Here is a 25,597-nt window from a genome sequence, read left to right on the forward strand (position 1 = left end):
CCCCACCCCAGGGCCTCTCTTGCAGACAGGCACAAACTTTTCTAGGCCCCCCAACTCCTTATTGCTAGGCAGGAGGATCTGATCTCCTCTGCCACTCCTCTGGGTCTCCCCACAGCCTCTCCACATGACCCATAAACCCTCCGCCACTGCCTCCTTCCCTGTGGTAAGAGGATTTTTTATTATCTCCCTCTGGCTCCCATATTGACTGTCAAATAGAGCCCGTAGGCGGCACTATGTAAGTACTATATAGGTCTTAGTGCATAGTACCACCTACTACTAGCGCTATTTGATGGTTAGCACTGGAGTCAACAGGAAGTAAGAGAAGATCCGCATATTCGCAGAACGAGTATGATGGTGGTGGTTTTATTTTTTTTTTTTTTTTGGGGGGGGGGGGGGAGCTTTATGAAGGGCCTTGAGAGGTTGCAGAGTAGATCAGATCCTTCTGCCAGCAGGAGGAATGTGGTGGGCGGGGGCTTCAGGGAGGGCCTGAAGAGGATGCAGGGGAGGCCCATGGGGATTAGAGAGAGAGAGATCATATATATTGGAATGAGGGGGTCAGATGTGATCAGGATCGGGGGGTGAATCGGACTTGAGATCAGGGCTCGAGGGTATGGCAATATAATTGAATTTGGAGATCTGCCAGGTGAGGGGATTCCTGCATGTTTACCAGTTCTTTATTTCGGGTTGATTAGAGTAGGGGAAGTTGTACTCAGGTAATGATATGTAGGGAATACACACACACACACTACATACCTTAGTACTACAATAGTTATTTTGAAATGTAAACCATAAACTGTTAGCACACGCATTTATCTTCATGCACATTTAGGAGGTAATCTTCAAAGAGGGGACGCGGTGGTTGTGCAAGTAAAATTATCATATGCGCCTAAGTGGCTTGCATGCATGTAAATTCTAATTTATAAACCTCGAGAGATTGTGCCTCTAACAGAGAGATTGTGCCTCTAACAGGGGAAAAGAGAGGCAGTTTAAAGGTGCTCCATTATGGGGCCCGTAAGTACTTGCAGAAGTATTTTGTAAGCAGCATGCGTGCATGCCTTACCGAACGTGCCCGTACACTTTTACACCTGCTAGTAACTTGTGCGGTTGAAATCGGACTTTTGGTGGGAGGTCTGGGTGAACTGGTGGAGTATCGGCAAACGGGTGACAATTTTACATGCATGCAAGTATTTTCAGAAAGGCGTGCACACAAACCCTTTATAAAATACCTGTCTCCGAGTTTAATTCTGGCTTATTGCTTGCACAAAGTATACACGTGTATTTTTATAAAGGGGTAGAGAATATATGCATGTTCCTGCATTACAAACGTACACACGCACTGAAACATGCTTGGGTACTTTTGGGCCAGAAGTGCACAGTGTTAAATATATTGTGTGGCTCCCGCCATTCAGCTAATAAAATATTAGTATAAAGCTCCTTGGGGCCCACTTAACTCACGCAAAAGGTGTACTGTGGACAGTTTTGAAAGTTGGGCCCTTAGTACCTGCCTCATCTTTTTATGTCACAAGTGGGGCCTGTTGAGTAGAGAGACCCTGAAATTAGATTTTATTTCACTGGGACTATGAAACCTACAAAAGAAGAAGTAAAAATTGATTTCACACAAAAGAAATGGGTATTTCCTCCATCAAGGACTTTTAATTTTATTGGAAGTTGCTAATCTGTGACTTGGCATGTGGATTTTGTGTTATAATAATTTCTCAGTGCTCTGGCCACACTCTCTTGTGCTCGACACAGCAGTGCGAGCTCATCGCTTCTGTGCTTGCTAAAGCTCTGTAGAACCTTTATAACATGTTTGCTTGGTTTTTTTTTTTTTCCCAACAGCCTTTAACATAAGCAGGCATGAGAAATTACAGAAGGAAAAGGAAATGCTGGAAAGAAGGTTTGAAGACGAGGTGAGAAGGCTTCATTATCTGCAGAATGTGGAACTCAAGGCCCTGGAGGAAAGGCTAAAGCAGCAGCACAGCGCTGAAGTGGAGCGCGCTCAAGAAGAGCACAACCTCCAGCTGGTGGGAATGAAGTCTCAGCATCAGGAACAGGTCAGCACCCAGGCCAGAGCCCGGCCATAGGCCCTGTGGGGTAATAGCCTTGCCTGCAGTGGATTTACCGGAGCGGGGTATTGGAGACTATAAATTAGGTACACAGTAAGAGCATTTATTAGCCTAACATGGGGAGGACAAGTTTCAAAGCAGTGTACGCCGCTCAGGAGCGCCTTACGCACGTGAAGCCACTGGGCTGAAAATCGCTCCCGCTCCGTGTGGCTGAAAGACTGTGCACGTTCCACTGCACTGGGAGAATTTGCAGCCTCGTGGCATGGAGGCGTTCTCAGGGGTGCGTTTAGGTGGGGGTTGGGGTGCAGATGGCATTTTCAAAGCTACAGCTTGTACTTTTCCAGCAATATTCTGACCGCAGGAAAAAGTGGGTACAAGTGACGGCACGTCCTGTGTCCCAGCGGCGAGTTGCAAAGAGAAAGCACACATGCAGTTTCGCTTTGAGAACTGGTGCAAATCCAGCAGGATTAAAGCATGCCCGGTCGCCTTCCTAACATGGACAGTTGGAAAGTTTCTTTCACTCTTTACAGCGGGGCACATCATGAAGTGTGGTGTAGATGTAGAACAGAATGTAAGTTTCAAGGTTTCAGAATTTACAACAAAGTAACACTCCAGCACACCGAGCAGTAATAAATATATATAGCACATATCTGGAAATGATTCATCTAGTGCAGGGGTCAGGAACCTTTTTGGCTGAGAGAGCCATAAACGCCACATATTTTAAAATGTAATTCCATGAGAGCCATACAATATGTTTAAAACTAAATACAAGTAAATGTGTGCATTTTATGTAAGATCCCACTTTTAATGTACAATAAGTCTCTGAAAATATTACACCAGGCCTTAAGACACCAATACATCTCCTATTAGGAAAACGGACCAAGTCAGGCTGCTATAGAGTCCTACACAGAAACAACACGCCAGCAGAAAACCTCACCTGAATCACGTGCTGTCCCTCACCTAACATAGAATAAAGAGACCAAAACGCATAACAAGAAGCATGCAGAAAAAACTGAATTGGAAACTGCAACAAGCCAGAGTCTCTGTATGCAGTGTAACAAAGGAAAAAAGAAACATCACCCATCCTTATAAAACAAATCAAGAAATATAAAATCATCAGCAGTAAAATTGTACTAACAAAAAGAACATATTTCGAAACAGCTGATGAGAGGAATATCCAATAATTAAAACTCATATAAAACATTTCCAGATACCAACAAAATATTTCAAAATAGCAGACACAAAGATCCAGTAATGAAAAATAATAAGGATACAAAATTTTTTTTGCTCTGCATACCTGGGAACATTTGATATCCAGGTGTCCTGAGATTGTTCTGAATTAGCAGGAGGTGGGGTGGTTTGCTTGGAACTTTCTCCTCTCTCAGTCACATACCAGCGCTCTCTCTCACACTGGCTCTCAATGACACACCTATACACACATGCTCTCAGTACTCACATATACACATGTTTTTTCTCACTCACTTATATAGGCTCTTAATTACACATTTACACACATGCTGTCTATCTTTTCACGCTTACACACACACACAGGCTTTCAATCACATAAATACATGCTGTCTTTTTCTCTCACACACAGACTCTCATTCACATGCTTACAAACATGTCCTCTCTTTCTCTCATTACACACAGGCTCTCAATCACATACTCACATGCTCCCTCACCTAAATCAGCTCTCAATCACACACAGACACACATGGTCTCTCTCTCTCATTTAAACACAGGCTCTCAATCACATACTCACATGCTCCATCACCTAAACCAGCTGTCAATCAGACACAGACACACATGATCTCTCTCTTACTTATACACACAGGCTCTTAATCATACATACACATGATTTCTCTCACACACAAAGGATCTCAATCATACACACATACTCTTTCACACAAACAGGTTTTCAATCACAAACTTACACATACAGGTTCCCAATGGTAAACTTACATTCATGCTCTCTCTCTCACAGGCAGGCTCTCAATCACAGACATACTCTCTTTCACATACACAGGCTCTCAATCATTCACATACATGCAATCTCACTCACACACACAGGATCTCAAACACACACGCTTGCTCGCTCATTCACTCTCTCTCTCCCCCACCCCCACCCCAGGAACTCGCGGCAGCAGCAGCCTCCTCCCAACACTAACCTCCTTCATTTTCAGCCCTCGCGGAGGCGAAGGCGGAGTCCCATCGGTCGCGGTTGAAACTCTTCATTTTCCTCCGAGCCGCGCTGCAGTCTTCTTCCCACAAGCGTGGCCTCTTCTTCTCGCGCAGGCACCCGATGCTCACCATTTCCTCTTCCGGGCCGCGGGAAGAAGAGAGCACGCCGGTGCTGAGCGGCACCGGCGTGCTCTCTTCTTCCCGCGGCCCGGAAGAGGAAGTGGTGAGCATCGGGTGCCTGCGCGGGAAGACTCCCGCACAGGCACCCGATGACTCCAGCGCTGGCAACCCGGCTGACTCCAGTCGTACCGCTGCCGGCGTGCTCTCTCCTCCTCCTCCCCCCCCCCCCCCCCGCGGCCCGGAAGAGGAAGTGGAGAGCATCGGGTGCCTGCGCGGGAAGAAGAGACCACACTAGCGTGGTCTCTTCTTCCGCGCAGGCACCCGATGCTCACCACTTCCTCTTCCGGGCCGCGGGGGGGGGGGAGGAGGAGAAGAGAGCACGCCGGTGCCGCTGACTCCAGCTGTCCCGCCGCGTTCCGCCCAGGCTGACAGCATTTTAAGCCCGGGCGGCGGAGGACCGGGGAGCAGCTGGGTCAGCGGGGAACCGCGAAGTGTGGCGACACTTGTCTGCGAGCCAGATGCAGCCTTCAAAAGAGCCATATCTGGCTCGCGAGCCATGGGTTCCTGACCCCTGATCTAGTGGATTGGGTTTGTTTTTTTTTACATAAACGCAGACTGCAAAATACCTCTAGAGGGAACTCTAACAGCGCTTGTTGAAAATGGTGAAAGCTCTGTGAAGATTTTGTGATATCATTAAAGTGTGGGTTTTTTTGCTAACCAGGGCCCTCAGAATTGGTGCCACCTCAGCTCCCAGTTAGCCCTCCCTTTACTTTTAACCCAGGATCATGAGCCTTTACCAATAGAAATGATAGAGACATTATATTCACTTTGGAACAAATATGGCCACAGTTTTAACATTACTCAAGCAACAACACAAATATGAAACCTAGATGCTGAGCCTCATCTAATATAACCTCTTATCCCCCAGACCAGAGTTATGACCAGGGCCATGTGCTCTGAATCGGCCACTCTTGCATCGTCACCCAAGGCCTGCCGTAGCTCCAGCTCATTTTCTGGGTACAAGATGAGAAGTAATGGACCCATACACCAGCCAAACAGAATACTCCCTATGCCCCAGAGGCTCAAACACCCACTATGACAGAAGTTATCTAATACAATCGCTCATGGTATATGTAAGAAATGGGCAGACACGTAGCTGTCAGAATCAGATCAGGAAGTGAGAGTGGGGTGCGAGCAGGTAGCATATGAGGGCAATCCCAAGAGGAAGATTGCCAGCGCCACTGGAGATTTAAAGCCTCCCCTGGTCAAACGTCCCCCATCTTCGGCAGCCAGCCATCCTGGAACCTCCGGGGTTTGCACCGACGGGTAGTCCCCGCATGCAAGGAGTGTTTCGTGCAGCAGCCGCCATGATGGAGGGGCTGCCGAGGGGTGAATCCCTGAGAGATTGTCACGCGCATCGTCTCCCCAGCCACCAGAGGCTGGACGTTCCGAGCCTTTCCCCCTACCCTTGTTGAGCCCCGAGACCCCAGAGTGCCCAGTAAGCAGCCGACTTTCCACCGCAAACCCCTCCTGGGACCGCAAGGAGGGGGCCGGAGCAACTCGGGGGGGGGGGAGGGCGTGGAGGAGGAAAAGGGAGAGAGGATGAGGGGGGGCCCCGATTAAAGAATTGCCCGTGGCAGGTGGGTCCTGGCCATACTGTTGTCGGCAGCACCTGCCCACTCGCCGCAGGTGGGAGGGTCGGGGTGGCAGCAGCCCATGAATCGGACAAGGTGAGTTTTATTTATTTATTAACCACTTACACAAATTTCCTAAGCAACATTCAGTAACACATACACAGTATTACACAAATTAAAACAAACAACAGTAGTGACAAAATGACCTAACAAACAGCTGGCTAGAAAATTCTGGTGGATGGACCTCAAGATGTAAAATTTCAAATAACGGCCCAGAAAAACATTAAATGGGCGCTAATATATCATTAGTCACAGCAGAATGCTTGCCAGAAAAAGAATGTTTAAGCCATGCCATAAAAGTCTTTGTACGTAGTTCGTATGGCAGAGTGTTCCATAGTATAGGGGCGGCAACAGAGAAGGCCCGCGCTCTCTAGTATCCGACAGTCACGCTTAACAGATTGAGGGGACATCAGGTAATCCCCTCTGCAAGGCTCCACACACACTTTTTGCATTTGTTCCTTTATACTTTGAGGGTCTGCGCCTGACCACTCATTGACTTTTTGCTGTACAGTATTATAATAGTGTTTTCAATACATTCTGTAGGGAGTCAGTTTTCAAAAGGCACTGAGTGGCAAAGATAACCATCTAATTGTATCCGGTTATCTTCAGCTGGATTTTCAGCTGATCCTAAGTGACTCAGTTTTCAGCTGTAAGTTTCCTGAATCTACCCCAAATTTGACCAACGAGGTTTAGAGCAGCTATTTGTGCTGCTGAGGTTGCCCGTCATAATTTAGGGAATTAAGGCTGAAAATCAGCACTAGCAGATTAAGTTGTAAGCCTGCCCCCTGAAGCCACCTCTTTCTTTTTTTTGTTTTGCCTGGCTAAATTTGGCCACCTTGTGAATATAAGAGCTTAAATTTAGCAAATCAGTATGTAAAAATGTTTATAAGCAGAGGTTTAACCGTCTAATCCTCAAAGATAGGTGGTTCAACTTTTTCAAAATGGATGCCCTGGGCTTATTTGTCAGTTACTACTGAAAACATGGAGGTAATTTTAGTTAAGACCTGGCTATTTATTTATTTATTTATTTGTTTATTCATTAAGGGACAGATTTTTAAATCTACGCCCGATTATATAACATGCATGCGTTACCACGCGCACGTTATAAAATCCAGGATCGGTGCGCACAAGGGGGTGCACACTTGTGCACCTTGCGCCTGCCGAGCCCTAGGGGAGCCCCGATGGCTTTCCCTGTTTCCCTCCGAGCCTGCTCCGAAATCGAAGCGGCCTCGGAGGGAACTTTCCTTCTGCCCCCCCTTCCCCTCCCTTCCCCAACCTAACCCGCCCGCCAGCCCTATCTAACCCCCCCCCCCCCCCCCCGACCTTTGTTGACGAAGTTGCGCCCTCCGGCCGAGTGCCGGCACGCAAGCCCCCAGCACAACCACTGTGCCGGAGGCCTCGGTCCCGCCCCCGCCCATTTTTTCAAGCCTCGGGACATACGTGCGTCTTGGGGCTTGTGCACGTCACCAGGCCTATGCAAAATAGGCTCGGCGTGTATAGGAGCGGGTTTTCGGGGTTACGCGCATAACCCTTTGAAAATCGGCCCATAACTTATCACCTGCCTACAGTTCTAGGTGATTTACAGTAAACATACATAATCCAATATACATGTCAATGACATAATCAAAAAAACTCCACTGGTAATCACCTCTTATTGAATAATTTCACCATAACCTCTGTGCATTTAAGCTCAGATTTTCTAGCCTCCCATACTGGGTTGGCCTTTAATTTTTATCTTTGTTGAATTATTTACTCAAACAATTGTAAGAAAAAAAAATGTTTAAGGAGGAAGGGAAAGTTTCATATTTCGTACTGTTTTCCCCAACCTAGCTTGATGGACACTCTACCTGGGCAACAACAAGCTAGGTGGAGAGAACATTGTCCAAATCTCATCTTGGAGTGAGTTTCCTCACTCCGAAGGCCAGCAAATCTTCACAAGAGACCACTGTTCTGTTCGTACGTCTCATGTTGAATGTGAAAGTGGCCCCCAACCCCCTACACTCATACCTAATCCCCACCTCGAGTTACTAGGTGGGCCTCTCATAGGGATACAAATACCTGTCTAGGGAAGGGGCATTGTGAACCGCAATAAACCTTTACTGGCCTCTAGTGCACAACATACCACAAATAAAAGAGATGTAGCTGTTTCACGGCACACAATAACTCTTTCCTACTTTACACATGCTCCGCCCCCTGAATACAAAATTAAAAAATCGCGTTAACGGCTGTTAGCATGATTTGCAGAATTATCTCCCACGGTAACTCCTTGGAAAATGACCCCCTAAGATGGGCTGCACAGGAAAATGCACCCAATTGCCTGTTTTATTTAATGTTTCATGTATTCAACATGATGATCTGCAGAAACTTTAAGTGAGCTCTGATATGCCTAGAGGGTAGTTATATAGCAGCTCGTGTCAGGCTTTAGCCAGAATTTTCAAATTGGACTTATCCGCATATTTGTACATTTTCCTTTTTGCCCTAATGAGTGTGTACGGAACCCTGGCGGCACACAAGCACACTTTTACACTTGCAACTTAGCAAGTATAAACGTGTACACCTAGATTCATGAGCATAATTTAGGGAATCGAAAGTGTGTGTGTAAATGGCTTCCCTGCCCTAGCTCCACCGCCTCTTTCTAGTGCACATAACACTTTGCGTGAAATCTCTTTGGCATGTACTTTTACATGTACAGTCCCCTGGGCAATTTTCTAAAGGCCAATTAGACACATAAAACCCGGGGACTATGCACAGACATCCTTTTGAAAGTTCAGCCCCTAATGTATATTCAAAGCTCACAAAACCACCTAGAATATCCAGCTCACAGGCATGAAGTGCTGTTACAGCTCAGCAGATTTTTATTTCCGCAGATCAGACTATTGCTTTTATATGGGCCTGGCCGCAGAACAAGCCAGACTGGCAGGTGTAGGAGAGCTGTGCCTGTAGTGAAGGATGCTAATACAGGAAAGTGTGATATAAAATAGTATCACCAATAGAAATGGATCATAAAAAATCATTTTCTTTCCTGCTACTACCAATCAATTGCCTGGATTATTATATTAATTTTGTCCTTTTGGTTTCAAAAGGAGCTCAAATCTACTTTGGTGCCCCGAGGTTTCTTTAATTCATAACACCCACAGAAGAAGGAGCCTTTACAGTGTGGAATCTGGCACTCTAGTTTTATTCCTGTAAATTGGCAAGAGATAACGTATGGGATTTCCTAATCTCATGCAATTATGCAGCAAGCCGTTTATAACTCACAAATAGTACGGACTATATGTTGTCATTGGGGTAAAAAAGCAAATCTACAAATATGCTTTCCTTCTCTTTTCTGCAGACATTAATTTAATGGGAATGCCTTGCGATTTTTATTTTCTGGTATCTAATTGTATCTCATTGTGTATCTATAAATCCAAGTGCATTCTATATCAACCCAAGGCTCTTCTGTGGTGCAGGGTGGACATGAGCTGTGAAGCTATGATTGAAAGCAGTGCTTCCTTCTAAAAGCAGAGTTATGAAAAATGGTTGCAATGGCTCTTCTTATTCCCCAGAAAATTTTGCATTCCTTTCCTGCTCTGTTTTTAATGATTCCTAACTATGGACTCTGATCCATCCCACTAGGGCTACCGTATTCTCTTTCAGCCTCTGCCCAGTGCATCTGTAACATCTGGATAGTCTAAGGGTTGGCCCTTACATTTCCTTTTGGATTGTTTTGCTTTTCTTTTTCTTTGATTTCGGGGAGAAGGGATCCTTTTTTTTTTTTTTTTTTTACTTGAAACAAAATAAACAACAAAGCGAACTCAAAATAAAACAAAAGTAAAAAAAAAACCAAAACAAAATGAAACATCAGGTCTGGGCTCCTTCTCCCTGTTGAAAAACCCACACCACCAAATTTTAAAATTCAACCCCCCCCCCTCCTCCCCCGAGCCTTCCTCCTTCCCCCACCCCCTTTCCATTGGCATTGTACCCCGTGCGTGGGATCCACAGTTCAAACGGGCCAGGAGCATCATTTTGAAATACAGAACCAGCAGGGCAGGAGCGACTGGGGATTGCTGCTACCACTGCTAATATTCGTAAAGCAGAACCGTGCCTGTTTGAACGGATGGGGTAAGAGGCATTCGGGGGTGGCCGGCCTGAGTGGGGCGCTTGAATATTTTAATGTTGGTGGGGACAAGGGAGGGTTGCTTACTGTTGAAAATGAACTGAAAGAAAAAAAAAACCAACAAAATGTTATTTTTCTTTTGTTTTCTAAAATGAAATGGAACAAAAGAGGAAGCTTCTTTTCAAACATAAGAACATCCACATATGTCCTCCTCTTCCTCATTTTTCATTAGCCAGTAGCAACCCGCATCCCCAAATCCCAAAGAAGCGTAAGTAAAAGTTGGCGAAAAATCTGAAAAGTATCCTGGTAAAGCTTCTCTAAAGTAGATCCTCAAGACATTAGTTGGAAATTTCTCTCTCCTAATTTAGGATACATTTAAGTGCTTCAAGTAGCATATCCCTGTTAAAAGAATAATGAACAAAACTGACACTTTTTTTTTTTTTTTTTTTTACAATACTATGTAATAGAAGGGCAACAAAAATGATAAAGGGGATGGAAAAGCTCCTTATGGAGAAGAGCTAAGCCGATTAGGGCTCTTTAGTTTGGAGAGGAGATTTGATTGAGATTTATTACAATTATGGATGAGGTGGAACAGGTAAATAGAGAATGGTTATTTACCCTTCGAAACAACACTAGGACTAGGGGACCCTCCATGAAGCTTGCAACCAGCAGATTTAAATCAAATCATAGGAAGTATTTTCTCACTCTTCGCACAATCAAGCTCTGGAATCTGTTGCCAGAGTGCGTGGTCAGGTACCCGTCAGACCTCCGATAGTTGATCTATCTCCCAGGGATAAGCGCTGGCTTTCCCAAGTCTACCTGGCAAATACCCGTTTATTGGCATTTCTGCGGGGTACTTGTGACCTGGACTGGCCACTGTCAGAGACAGGATGCTGGGCTTGATGGACCGAGGTCTGACCCAGCGTGGCACTTCTTATGTTCTTATGTACAGGCTACTATTTCAAAGCTACAACAAGTACAGGACATGGTGACATTTGCCAGTTCCACAGCTTTTTATTTTTAAAAAAATAGGGAAATGCAAATGCAGCCAACGGGATAAATTGCATTGGGAGCAGGGAAATGTTTGCATGTTTTCAAAAAATAATTTTACCATTAAACTTTATGGTGAAAATAATTTATAGATATGGAAATGTATCACAGATTGTTCCTGAAGGGCTAAAAATATATTCTTTTTTTCCCCATTTTTTCTTTTTGTGCAGATATGTTTCCATATCTGTAATTATGTTCTCCTGGAATCTTGAATGTGGTCTGTCACTGAAATGCTCATCAGGGAAGGATAGCTGCCATACTACTTTATTTTTATGTGCTAGCAGTGTATTTTAATCAGCAACACGAGAATGTGATTTGAATTTCCTTGTCATAACACTGATAAAATCAGATGTGTAGTGGTACTGATATGTTATTGCTGATACTGTCTGGGAGGTTGCAGATGCCTGGTGGCTAACGTACAGGCTGATGCAGGCCCAGGCTGAACGCACATTTTAAATTGGGAAGTGGGGAGACTCTTAGATGGGCCTGTCAGGGATGAGCCCTCCCGCCCCCTTTCCCGAGTTAAAATGTGCATTCGGCCTGTGCCAAATGCACATTTCACACTGGGGGCGATGACTTCTAAACAGCCGAGCAGGCGTACATTGGCTAGAGTGAATGAAAATGGCCATTTTTATCCCATGCGTGTGTATGATATAAAATTGGCTGTACGTGTAATTTTGTCTGGACACGTGCTTGTGGTGCAAATGCTGGCTCTACCACATAAGTGGAGGGATGTTAGATACATGTGTCGTGACGCAATTATCAGTTTCCCCAGTCCGTTCCCAGTTCGCCCAGGTAAAGGCTAGGACTTCCTAACCCACCTAATTAACCTTCCTCCCTTTTACCCTAAATAGTTCCGACTCTTTAAACCCCGCTGACAAGTCCTGATTTTTTTATTTTAAAACTTACACTCCATCCATAGTAGAAGTAAAGTTAGGAGGTAGGGGACTCCGGCACGCGCTTGTGCGCGTAAATACTTTCACGCATACTTCAGATTACAGGCCCGGAACACCTGCCCAGACTCTACCCATGCCCCACACTTTTTTTTTTTTTTTTTTGAGTTCCCGATTTGTGTGCGTCCCAGGAGATTCATGTGTACTTGGACACCTCTTAAATCCGCGTGGCACGCTCCGGCCCAAGAAACTCGCTTATCTCCCAGCTTTGGTGCGTGTAGGGCTTTTATAATCCGCCTGGATGCATTTTATTTTAATTCCTGATGCATTTGCGTAGCATTACCTTACTGCATCAGTGGTTTCAAATGTTTTTTTTACCTGAGCATTAAAACTGTGCACTGAAATCCAGCATATAGTGTTTTAATGCACAGATTGCTGTTTGATGCCAAGAGCACTTGCCTGATTTTTGAAGTCTTTTTCTTCTTTGTACTTCTAGTGGTGATCATAATATGGCAAGATAGATCTTCCACTGCCAAGGTCAAAACTTGCATGTTGCCTAGGACTTTAAATCAAATTATGCTAGACAGTGTTTGGTGGATATCTAGAAAGAGCTCTGCCATCTAGAGACCAAGCATTCTTATTACTCCGTAGTGTCTTAGATTGTTCCAGAATTGGCAAGTTTTGGTTTCCCTCAATATATAAAATGAAAAAAGGGCAAACCACAAACCTCACAAAAATCAAAGCAAAGATAAAAGAGGGTGGTAAAAAAAAAAAAATCCTGCAGTAAACTACTGTGATATTTGATCAATACTCTCAAACTGAACAAAAACTGAGTGACATAATATCATCTATGTGGAGAGGGATATCAGATGCCTGGGATCTGGCTAATATATAAACTAGTAAATCCACTGATCTCAATCATTTACCTCTAAGAATAAAAGACACAATTACTTTTTTATTTGCTTCTAAATGCAAATAAAACCAGGGAGCTGGAAAGTTCATGTCTTATGTGCAAATACAACAAGCTCTTCCTCATCTTGTAAAGCTGTAATGGCCACAGCACTGGAGATAAACACCTTCTGGTACCCCCTAAGAACCACTAATTAGCTGAATTATAAACATCTACATTTACAATATATAAACACCTAAAATCAGGATTCCTAGCTAAAAGTCATCACTTGGGTCTTACCTCCTCTAAGTGCCAGAGATGTATGTGCAGCAAAGCCACAAACATGGGCAGAGCATTTACAGGGATACTTTTTGTCTGCTTCACACAATGGGGAGAGAAGCTGTTGAAATGTAGTGGTCCTTTCTCGGACAGGAAATTTTCCAGCAGGATGAGGCGTCCTATAGATATGCAGGTCGAAGCGCTTTTCAACAGAAGCCATCTGCATCAGGTTCTAATCATCCATTTCTTTCTCCTAAAAGCTGGTGATATCAATAAAATTAATAGGGCCAGTATTCAGTCTAACCTCATGGTGATTATGGCTAATTTGGAGTTAAACAGCTGGCTGGTGTTATTAGAGGTCCAATCTCCACCTTCTGTCTGCATACAGTGGCTCTCTACCCAAGTAGGGGTCAGCTATCCACCACAAGGTCTCAGAAACCCAGCTAGAAAATCTTTCATCACAATTCTGACAATTACATCTCTGGAAGTTTGTAATTTGCTTGTCTGGCCCAAAAGATTCAGCAGCAGCAGCACTGCATTGAAATGCTGGCCAGCACCGTGGAATGCCTCGCGGCTTGCTTGGATGCAACCACCTTGGCCAGTCCCAGCATGTCTGCATCCCCAGCACCAACTCTGCCCACAGTAGCGACTGCGGCCATCCGCCTTCCGGCTCCCCCCCGATACTCTGGGGATCCCAGGCAGTGTCGAGGTTTCCTCAACCAAAGCATTTTTCCCTGCAACCAGCTCAGTTCCTCAGCGACAACATTAAGACTACCTTTATTCTCTCCTTGCTGGTCGGGAAGGCCTTGGCTTGGGCCTCCCCTCTATGGGAGCGCGGGGACCCTATACTGCAGGACCTACAACGCTTCGTGCAGAGCTTCAAGCAGGTCTTCGATGAGCCTGGACGCCTAACCACAGCCGGCTCCAACATTCTTCATTTCCAGCAGGGCTCCAGGACTCTAGCCGAATACGCTATTGAATTCTGTACCCTGGCGATGGAGCTGGGATGGCAGGAGGACAGTCTCCAAAGCATTTTCCTGGAGGGCCTATCTCCCAGGATTAAGGATGAGCTCGCCGCTCGAGACCTTCCAGATGGCTTGGATGCTCTCATAGACCTAGCAGGAAGAATTGACCATCGTCTGCAGCAACGGCTTCAAGAAGCTCGACCACCCCGCCGACCAGTCCAGCTGGCCCTATCTTTCTCATGCTCTCTGGCCCCGGCAACTTCTACTGACATGAGCTCCCCTCAGGCGGGCGCGCACACACATGATCCCTCAAGGCTCTTAAAGGGCCAGCGGCAGGAAATCCTCCCGCAACCCCAACGATGATGTTAGGATAAGGGACTATTTAACCCTTGCCTGACTAGTGGCAACGGGTCCTACTCTTCCAAAGTGCAAGTTGAGTCTTCTGTGTCCTGCTCCTGGTTCCTGAATCCTGTTCCTGATTCTTGCTCCTGGTTCCACCCCCCTTGGACTGCTTTCCTGGCTCTGACCCTGCTTCATTTCCCGATTCTGCCTGTCTGCTGCCTGCCTTGACCATCTGCCTGTTCTCCAACTCTTCTTGTTTGTTGCCTGCCCTGATTCTTGGACTGTGCCTGATTCCTCTTATCCGCTGCCTGCCCTGACCTCTGGTACATCTGACGTTACTCTGGCCTCCTTCCTTCTGGGATTGTTATCTTCGAGAGACCCGCACCTAAGTCCTGCCGGCCCCGGTACCAAAGGGCTCAACCTGCGGGGAACATGGGCAGGTATAGGTGAAGGTCCTGTTGGGTCTTCTCTCCTGAAGCTGCCTCCCAATGACGAGGACCTACATAGTCATCTCCTGGAGGTAGCGACAACCTCGTCTCGGCCAGGGGTCCACTGAGCAACACCTGCCCACATGTATGTATTATTAGATAGTCATAATATATATATGAGGGTATTCAAGTGCAGGTCTCATTGCCTATATTCCTAACAGCACCATAACTGCAGATAAGGAACTCCTGTTTAGGAAGCTTAACTTCCAGCCACAAGAGGTGGTCCAGAATATCCTGTATGGGAAGGAATCCAAGAAAGTGGGCTCTTATAGAAAGGCGCAGACCTGGGAGAAAATTTACTGTAAACTAAATGCAGTCTTCCAAAATAACAGAAATGTGCAAGAATAAGGGCAGAGGGGCCCTCCAGCCAGATGACCTTCACTGCAGCAGAACATATGGTCCCGACTACGATAACAGAGGCTTCAGTGCTTGCGGTTGGTGAGTAAGACACCTCATGCTCTGAAGTGAGACAAAGTAAGCAGTCTTTGTAAGAAAGGCATATTATTACATTTCTAACTATGCACATATGTAGAGATCTTCTTTTTGATTTGTAGCTACACAAGACATTTGGGTAGGGGAGACCTGGTAATTATCACATGTGACATGTTGGAAAATGTTTTCTCTTGCAGTACTAGCAAATGATCACCGGATGACATGTTTAGAGGTGTAAGCATTGCTATTCTATGTGTTAATGTGGTTTTGGGAAAAGGGGGAGTGTGCCGTTAACTGGGTGGGTCTTTCTGATTGAGTGAATAAGATTTAGCAGAAGGTATAAAAGTGGGAAGTTTTGATAGGTTGGACCCTTCTGATTCCTGCCCTTCTCAGGAAGGGGATAGGTGGAAGGGGCCACCAGAGATGTAGTCATCTGGAGCAACCAGCCTATGGACTGGTAGGCTTAGGGACACTCCCAGTGGGATATCGGCCCTATAGGGGCTCTTCCCCTCAAGGAGAGAGGCCGGAGGCTATGAAAAGTAGAAGGTTTTTCCATCTCCCGAAGAAGATACCCGAGTGGAGAGAAGAGAGGCTGTTCCCCTTCTTTGGAGACCGGCCCAGAGAGAAGAAGTCTGGGGTGAGTCCAAAGTAAGAGTGCCTCAAGGGTCCAGAGCATGGGAAAAGCCATGGAATCCCCGCCCGCTAGAGGACAGGAGAGGATGGAAGTCAAAAGGGAAGTCATAGACCAAGGATAAGAAGTGAGAAATTGCATTTTGGTCCCTTTTGGATGTGAATTTTGATATGGGTTTTGATAAGAATTCCTAATGAGTCTAAGGAATTGAGGTACACGTGAAGAGAGTAAGGTTTAGTTCTTAGAGTACTGAACCCCTGAGATGTGTTAAAGGAAACATATGAAGAGTCTATAGATGTTGGCTTAATGTCTAGTATGTGCCATTATGCTTTCTAAATGGTTGTTTGAGGATGATGTAAAAGTGCTGACTAATGATTCCCATGTAGTCTGAGGTATTCAGTATTCTTTCACCTGCTTCATATTAATTGTAAATGATTTACTGGCTGATTCATCCAGAAATAATGTTATTGGTTTGAATTTGAAGCATTGTGTCTGCTACACTTTATTTAGCCAGCACTAGCAGGAAACAGGGGCTAGATTTCAAAGAGAGGAGGCTGTAAAACCTCCTTGTCCAGCCAGAGGAAAAAATAGTTCCTGGTTACCCTCACTATCTCTGTATAAGTCCCCATCACCATCTGTATGACTTATTTTAAGAATCCACCAAATAAATTTGGAAAGGAGGAGCCTTATCCAATAGGAAAATGCTTTCCAACATTTTATGTACCCCAAGCAGTGGTTACATATACATATACATATTTACAAGTAGTCTATGGCCCAAAAGGCTGATAAGGTCTGTAGCCATGCAGAGCACCTAGCAGCAAGCCTTCTTTACGTTCATGCTTGTTCGTCTTTGCAAAAACAGCATTATGGTAGCATAGGGACCCTTGGTCATGGTAGACTAGAAGACAGTTCTGTAGCAGGCCATTGAGTGGGGTCCCTTGGGCTATTCCCTATGCCTGAAAGGGAAGTCCAGTGTTTGATAGGAGAGAAGGCTGATAGCCAGTTTTGACTGTTTGTGTACTTTACCTTCTTGCAGGTGATAAGACACACCATGACTCAGATGGGCCAGGCCCCAATGGTCTGGGAAGGCCTAGGTGTCATCCAAGAGTCCTGCCAGAAAGTCCAGAGGCACAGTGCGAGCCTGAAAAAGATGGGTATCTACTTTCCAGTATCTGTAGCAGCCTGACAGACTAAAGCATGACTTGGAAGTGGAAAGAGATAAGGAACACACTGAGGCACTATTGGGGAATGAATCCTTCCCCATCTATAGTGAGTCATATTCTTCAGATGTCTTTAGACATGAAATCAGTACAGGAAGGGAAGAGCCAATCTATTTGCCAAGATCAGATGAGCAATTGCCTTTCACACCAGCCAAGATCCACATGATTGCCCAAAATGTTACACTGGCAGACCTCCTTGTAGGCATATGTCAGGACATACAGGGCCTAAATTAAGTGTTACTAGAGGAGCTGTAGGGTGATAGGCAGTTGCTACAAGAGGAATTGCATTCCATTAGTTTTGTTTGGAGGGAGATGCTTCGGTGCATTCCTCCATGTCAGGTGCAGCCAGCTGGGAATGCTCCCTGGCAGCCACAGGACCATTGGCTGCTGCCCGCCCTCCCAACTGCATTTCTAACACCACCACCATGGCTTCAACCTCCATCAGCTGTTGGAGGTTGTAGCCTTCACCATTCCAATTAGAGACTAACCCGGCAGGTCCAAACACTTCCTATGATGCCTTCTCCACCTATGATTTTCACCACCTCTGAGGTTGCCTCCTCCACCGGTGGCTCTACCACTTTAAAGGATGCCTCCTCCACCAAACTCTCCACAACCTCAGAGGATGCCTCATCCCCCTCTGATGACTCAGGTGTCTCCACCTGTCTCTGTTGACAAGGGGATGGTTTAATTTTCCATACCCTCTAAAGAGGTGCAGCACACCAGCGCTGCCAGACCTTTTTCCTCTGGCCCCCCAAACCTCTGCTCTCAGGAGACTGTCATGCCTCCAGTGTCCTCCTTCAATCACCCTTTGCCACTGCCTTCTGTGTATGGCCTCTGAAGGCATACTTGAAAGTGACCAAACACCCTTGCACAGAAACACCAGCCTAGAAAGGTCCAAGGTATCTGTTGCCCCCCTCCCCAAAAGGAAAGCAATATCCCAGGACAATATAAGGTATATCCTGGGCAGAAATTTCACTTTCATCTGTAAATAAATGCACGTTCACCTTGAAAATGTCTTTGTATCAGAGCATTCTTTTCATCAACAGCCTGCTGGTGAGTCTGGCGCTGTATCACCTGCAATTCCTCCTCACCTATGTCGTTTGCCTTCTCCTCCTCTTCATCATTGTACACTGTAAAATGAGTATCGCGCCCCTGGATAAGAAGTATGCTACAGGCTGAAAAGATATCACAGACTTTTCTTGGGTTATGGAGAAGACATCTCCCTGATCTTTTCAAGCAGCAGAAGCATGCTTTGAGCAGACTGAAGGTTCTCTCAACGACTGCCCTGGTGTTAATGGGCTCTGCTGTATTGTTCATCTGCCGTAATCTGTGGATGTGCCAAGGGATATTGAGCCGGGTTTTGATATCCTCTATCACCTGTTTGGAGAGAAGGCAGAGAAGAGAAGCGTGAAATATTCCAAGCAGGTTTGCTGTGAGCCTGGCCTATGGCAGAGAATGGAGTGGGCCTCTTGGGGCAATGAAGTAAGACCACCTACAGAGAGAGGGAAAGAAAGCAGTACAGGTTAGTTGCTGAGTCTTTGTAATGAGAGCAGCATACAGTACATAGTTAGAAGACAATCCCCAGGGATCTGACCATTCTGGAAGCAGTTACAAATTCCTGATTGTGAGGGGATGTAGGTATTGTGGCAGGACCCCAGAAACCTGGATACTACATCCATGATGATCCCCTTGGCATTGCAGACCACCTGCAGGTTGAGGGAGTGAACGTCCTTGTAGTTGCAGAAGGTGGGCCTCGTTGCCTGCAGGCAGTCTTGTAGGCACATGCATGCAATCAATAGCCCCAAAACATAGGGTAAAACATATAATTTGGTAAAAATCAGTCATTATTTATTGTTGTCACTATCTGCTCCATGGGAAAGATGTATACTGATGTATTTTCTTGAAAAATGCAAACAAAAACTGATCTATACATATGGAGGTGGCTGATTGTCTTCTTCCAGCCATGACACCTAGAGGTGTCTGGAAGGTGCTGGTGGCAAAAAATGCCAGGGCTGTAGTGACCTTGAGGTGTACTGGCAAGGTGAGGCCTTTCTGAGTGGAAGGTCCTGCTCTAGTTGCTGACATAAGTATAGTATGGTTTCCTTGTTAAACCTGAACCTGCACAAGACTTGCTCCTCAGACAGATCCAAAAACTGTGACCTGGTTCTGTAAACTCTCTCTAAAGGTTACCACCTCCTCCTCCTCCTCCTCCACTGTTCTCTCTCCCTCCTCAAACTTTGCTACCTTAGTATTTGATGGTCGCTATGTACCTTTGGAGAAGCTAGTTGGAGGAATCACTAGAGGGAATCAGCTTAAAGGGAAAGCCTGGGTGAAACCTCCAAAGCAGAGAAAAAGTCAGGATAAGAAACAGACTACAACTCCCAGGAGGCCTAGGGGATCTGGAGGCAAAATTTGCAAGAGTAGGAAGGGTGAAAACTTTGAAACGCTTATTACCCAGGTGGTACATTAGCTAGGGAGGGACCCCGGTTGCATTCAGATGAGGGGAGTTTGCTAGAAGATGGGGAAGGGGTAGGACCAGAACCAGAAGAAGTGCAGAGGAGATGGACATAGAGGACCGGTGGTGGCGACCTCTCCAAGAAGAAGATAGAAGTGGGATATTTGGAAGCTAAAGGTGAAATTTCAAAACGTTACCCATGGAAAAATTAGCATATTTGCATGTAAACATCAAATATACACTTATAAATAAGGGTTCACATGCAAATATATATGTGAAAAAAGGGGTGGTTTAGTAGCATTCCAGGTCAGGGCCAACATTTACGTGTGCAAGTTGCTATTTTATAAGACTTGGATGCATAGATTTGGCAACTTATTCACATATATTTCCTTATTATCTGGCGTAAGTGATATTAATCATCTTTATTGTGAAATACTAGCTGGGTAGGAGGTTTGGGTGAACTGGGGGGAGTTCAGGATCTCGATGACCTGGAGAAGGAATGGGCAAATTGGTGGACTAATTGGTAAAACTGATCATTTCAATCGTGTATAAAATTAGAAAATTTGCAGACTTACACATGTAGAAAGCGACTTTGCCACATAAATCCTGACTTATCCAGCCACTTAGTCACATAAGTCTTAAAAAAACTCTACTTAGCCAGAACTGTTCCAGCTAACCTGAATATTCACGCATATTTTTAAATATGTGCAAATGTTGCAGGGAAGAATTGTATCTACTTTATAACCCATGTGTACATGATATGCGCAGGTTATAAAATAATGCAGTAGCTATCCTCCTGAGCTTCTTTAAAAACACTGCTGTGGGTGGTTGTCAGGGGCGGATTCTGGGTAAAGACTGGCCCGGGGATTTTCCCCAAAACCGGCCCAGAAGATACCCCGTGGTCTACCGAGCAAGGCTCTGTCATGGCCATGCTCGGCAGACCACGTGACCGGTCCACAGGGGGATGCCTGATCCCTTGTTGAGAGAACTGTCAGGCCAATTCAGAACAGTGCGCTCTGCCGAGTGCACCGTTTAGCCCCCGTCTGGCCACGCGTTTTAGACTCGCTATTATTACCACTTATACCTTAAGGGGTAATAGCGTGTGGAAAACGCACGGCCAACCACCCTGAAACTAATAGCTCTCATCCCATGCAAATGCATGTTGATGAGCCTATTAGGTATTACCCCCAGAATGCTGAAAGTAAAATGTGTGGCTAAGCCGCACATTTCACTCTCAGAAATTAACGCCTGCCCAAGGGCAGGCGTTAACCTTAGAAAGCACCGAGAAAGTGTACAGAAAAGCAGAAAAAAAACTGCTTTTCTGTACACCCTCCGATTTAAAATCATAGCGGTATTAAGTCGGAAGCACCAAAAATTAAAAAAAATCTGCCCGTCGGTCCGCAGATTCGAAAACGGACACTCAATTTTGCCAGCATCCATTTTCTGAACCCGTGGCTGTCAGCGGGTTTGAGAACCGACGCAGGTAAAATTACGCGTTGGTTGTCGGACCCGCTGACAGCCGCCGCTTCCACTAATAAGGAGGCGCTAGGGATGCGCTATTGTCCCTAGCGCCTCCTTATTAGCACAACACCTAATTTAAATAGAGAATCGCGTGCCCAGGAGAAGTGCCTGGGCGCACGTCGGGAGAGCGGGCGCTCAACTCGGAGCGCCGGCTCTCCCACATATTTTACTGAATTGGCCTGTGTGTGATTGATCAGGAAGAATTTACTTTTCTGGAATAGAGTGTGACTTCTGAGAAGTAAAAGACACAGTAGTTTGTAGAAAAGGGACTGCTGTAGTGGTGGAAGTAGAAAGACTACAGAACCTCATTCCTCCAGACTAAGACTGTGATGGAGGACAATTTGCCTGGATGTTTGTACAAGTGACACTATTGGAAGGAATGAGGTAAATTTGTTTGCTAAAGACTTAGTTCTATTGAGGCATTACAAAGACTTGTTCCTGGACCTTCAACTGTGAGAGCATCCATTTCCACAGGAAGGAATAAGGTGCCTTGGAACGAACATAGAAAGTGACTGGAGATTTGGTGTGTCATATCACAGATCATGGCTTTGATACAGTATTATTTATTTATTTATTTAATGGCATTCATTACCCACCCTTGCTACGTTCAGAGGGGAACAGTAAGATCAAACATAATTAGACATAAAAGGGTAATATAACAGGACATATATCATCCAGGTATAACATCATAAGAACATGCCATGCTGGGTCAGACCAAGGGTCCATCAAGCCCAGCATCCTGTTTCCAACAGTGGCCAATTCAGGCCATAAGAAACCTGGCAAGTACCCAAAAACTAAGTCTATTCCATGTTACCGTTGCTAGCAATAGCGGTGGTTATTATCTAAGTCAACTTAATTAATAGCAGGTAATGGACTTCTCCTCCAAGAACGTATCCAATCCTTTTTTAAACACAGCTACACTAACTGCAGTCTACACAATAGTGCAAGATCCTAATTGGGGGGGAGTAGAACTAAAACGTCTGAAGGGAGATTCGTACATTCAAGAAAGCTGTGCAGGTCCTAAGGTGGGGGAGGGGGAGAATGAAGAACCAGTATCCGTACAGTGATGATACTCATTTTGTTAATCACTTCATCACTACTCTCCCAGTCAGCCCCAGTCACGACACAAACACACACTTACAGACCAGTGCAGAGAGGTGCATTCAGCTGAATGCACCTATCTGCCTATACTTCAACGCACATTTTCTGTGCGCAAAACTTACTATTGATGCAGCAAGGAGTTTTGCGCACAGAAAATGTGTGCTTCTAAACTGGAGTACTGCTTAGCACCCTCATATGGAAATCTCATGCAAATGAGGGCATTAAGCAGTGCTCCCCGATGCAGAGACACTACATCTGGCCATTGACAATTTTTTAGCGCTGCAAACTTTATTCCGGGTCTGTGCTGGAGTTAAGTTTTCAGCGCTGTTACAATGACATTTAAAACCCCTAAAAAAAAGGGGAAAAATGTTTAAGAAAAGTTGAAAGATATCTGCAGATAAGTCTGTACTTATCTGGCTAAGAAGCAGCTGATGCCACTTACCGGTAAGTCAGTACTTATCCGACTGTCTGGCACAGTGTACCGCTACTTACCTGAATAAATACTATCTGTGTACCGCTACTTACCTGGATAAATACTATGTAGCTGTCATCTGCGCCAGATAGTGAGATAAATCAGTATTTATCCAGTTGAGTGGTGGTAGCTGCCAACAATGATGGCTTGTGAGGGATGCCTCCCTCCCTTTCCCAAGATAAAATGTGCATTGGACCTTTACAAACATTCATTTTACTTTTAAACATGTTTTTTTTAAATTCCCATTGCATTAGCATTTCATTAGCTTACTGCATCAGGAGTTTAAAATGTGTGCTAAAAACCAGCACCGTTTGTTTTTTTTAATTAACATTTTTATTGACTTTTATAGAATACAGCAATGTCAGAAGCATAACAAACCAAAAACAATTAGCAATATATTATTGAGAGCCATTGCACCCCAACCCTCCCCTACCCCATTAGGAAGTTCTCAAAAGAAGAAATATCTATATCATTATCATTGTCAAACCCAGTAAACTTCTAAAAAGCAAAACTGTAAGGTAATGCAAGATATTAACATAAGCCAAAATATGAGTGGGTCAAAAAAATCCAACCTTAGCAGGTATATAACATCCCTTATAACAGAAAAGGAAGGTCAGCCTCAAAATAGAGAGTTATTTAACAAGGGATAATTCCATCCAGACAATACAAATATCCACTCACACACCCCTCCCCCCCCCCAAGAATGCTGTTGAGCTCAAGTCACGGGAAATTGTCTAAACGGGAAACAAAATAAATCAGACGCTATAACTAAAATGGCTATTCCTGATTAGTGAATTTAAGAAAGGGCTTCTAGGTTGCATAGAAAACAATCAGTCTGAGATATCTTGTGGCTGTTAGAGATGCTAGATGACAAAAATTATAAAGTTTATCCAAAGTTTCAGAAAGATGGCTTACTTGGTTGTTTCCAGCTAGCAGCAATTATGTGTTGCGCCCCTGCCCGCGGTTCCATGGACAGGGCCTTACCTTCGCGGCCCTGGGTCGCCACCGACGCCGCTCTTCGCAGCCGCAGATGAAACCTGGCCTCGCGGCCCGGACCGCTGCTGCCTTGCGGCAGGGAGGACGTCGGAGCCTTGCCCCCTCCTCTGCGGCTGAAGCCGCCGCGGATTCCGCTTCCCTCGCAGTCCTGCGAGGCTGCCGATGAAACTCGACCTCATGGCTTAGCCCTGCCTTCAGGCCCTGCCCCTCGGTCTGGCAGGAACGCCACAGATGCTGCCTGCCTCGAGCTCTCCTGCGTGGCTGGATTGTCGCCTCCTTGGCCTGCCTCTTCCTGTGCAGGCCGCTGTCCAAGGTCCTGCAGTCTGCTCCTGGTGTTCCCTAGGCGCGCAGCCATGCCTCTTCATTCCTTTTAAAGGGCTAGCAACAGGAAGTGGCTGCAGCCCCATTGACCATCTGTCTCTGCCCTCTTCCTGGGTCTGCACTATAAGAGGGCCTCACTCCGTTCCTTCGTTGTCTTTGCATCTTTCCAGATTCTCCTGAAGACTTCTCTTCAGTCTGATGTCTGTTCCGTGTCTTGATGTCCGTGACTCTGAACCCTGATGTCTGTTCCATGTCCTGATGTCTATACTCCGTGAGTCCATTCCTGAGAGATGTCCGTGAGTCCTTCCTGAGAGATGTCCGTGAGTCCATTCCAGAGAGACGTCCGTGGCTCCTCTCCAGAGAGACGTCCGTGACTCCATTCCTGTCATGTTCCAAGCTTCCTTGATGTTCCAAGCCTCCTTGATATTCCAAGTTCCGTCATGTATTTGATCCTAATGCTCCAGGTTCTGTAGGACCCGTGCCTCCGGAGATTCCCTGTTTTTAATCTGAGTTGTCAAGCTCCAAGGTTTTATCTTGTCTTCCCAAGTCCCGACTCTGCAGGATCCGAAGGGTCACTGTAACCCTGTGCTAGGAGACTTCCTGAGCCTGTCCCGTTCTCCTTGTGGTCCGCAAAATAAATCCTGGCTGTGTAAGGCATGATGGAGACAGTGTGGTCCGCGACCAGCCCATGTGCTGTGTAGGGCGCCTGAGGGTTTTACTCATCCTTCCTGGTTTCTTGTCCTCATCTCCAAGTCTACGTCCAAGTCTACATCCAAGTTTCCTTGTTTCCACATCTACGTCCAAGTCTCCACGTGTCTCCACGTCTCTACGTCCAAGTCTACATCCATGTCTCCTCGTCTCCATGTCTACGTCCAGTCTTCCAAGCTCTGTCCAGCTCTGCTCCTGTGCTGCCCATTCCTGCACACACACCTTACCACGGGTGCGACTCGTGTCCCGACCTGAGCCCCCCCCCCCCTGTGGCCCAAGGGCTCCACTCTCCTATGAGCCAATTGACGCGCCGAGCCCATACCATTGGCTCCCAAAGGCTGCACTCGCAACAGAATGCGAAGACCAGAGCTTGATGTGGTGTACTGGGCTCAGTGTTGGACATTTTTGTTTTTGACCATCTAGAAGTCTGGCTTAAAATTTTTTTTTCAATTCCCTGGATGTTTCCAAGTTCCTATCTCCTGTCTTTAGTCCCTGGACATTCTATGGACTGCCTTGTTGTTAAATACTCTGTTTTCCATAAAAAAACATTTTACTCGCTTGCCTTCTTCAGTACGTCCAGGTTCTTCCCCGCAACAGACTTGCATCTACATCTTTAAGTTATTCCAGTTTCCGTGTTCTTCTGGATCGGCAGTCGAGGTTCAGACATTCCAATG

At 45.8% G+C, this 25,597-nt stretch overlaps 1 protein-coding gene across 2 annotated transcripts in view; it reads left to right on the forward strand.

The window, feature by feature from the left end:
- LOC115092095 (microtubule-associated tumor suppressor candidate 2-like) overlaps positions 1 to 25,597 on the forward strand; it is a 404,152-nt gene that overhangs the window by 343,899 nt on the left and 34,656 nt on the right. For both annotated transcript variants that reach the window (XM_029602617.1, XM_029602618.1), the window contains exon 6: positions 1,840 to 2,054. In XM_029602617.1, coding sequence (XP_029458477.1) covers positions 1,840 to 2,054 — 215 coding nt within the window. The remainder of the gene's footprint in view (positions 1 to 1,839; positions 2,055 to 25,597) is intronic.

This window comes from Rhinatrema bivittatum, chromosome 5 (assembly GCF_901001135.1).
Source record: "Rhinatrema bivittatum chromosome 5, aRhiBiv1.1, whole genome shotgun sequence".
Lineage (NCBI taxonomy): Eukaryota > Metazoa > Chordata > Amphibia > Gymnophiona > Rhinatrematidae > Rhinatrema > Rhinatrema bivittatum.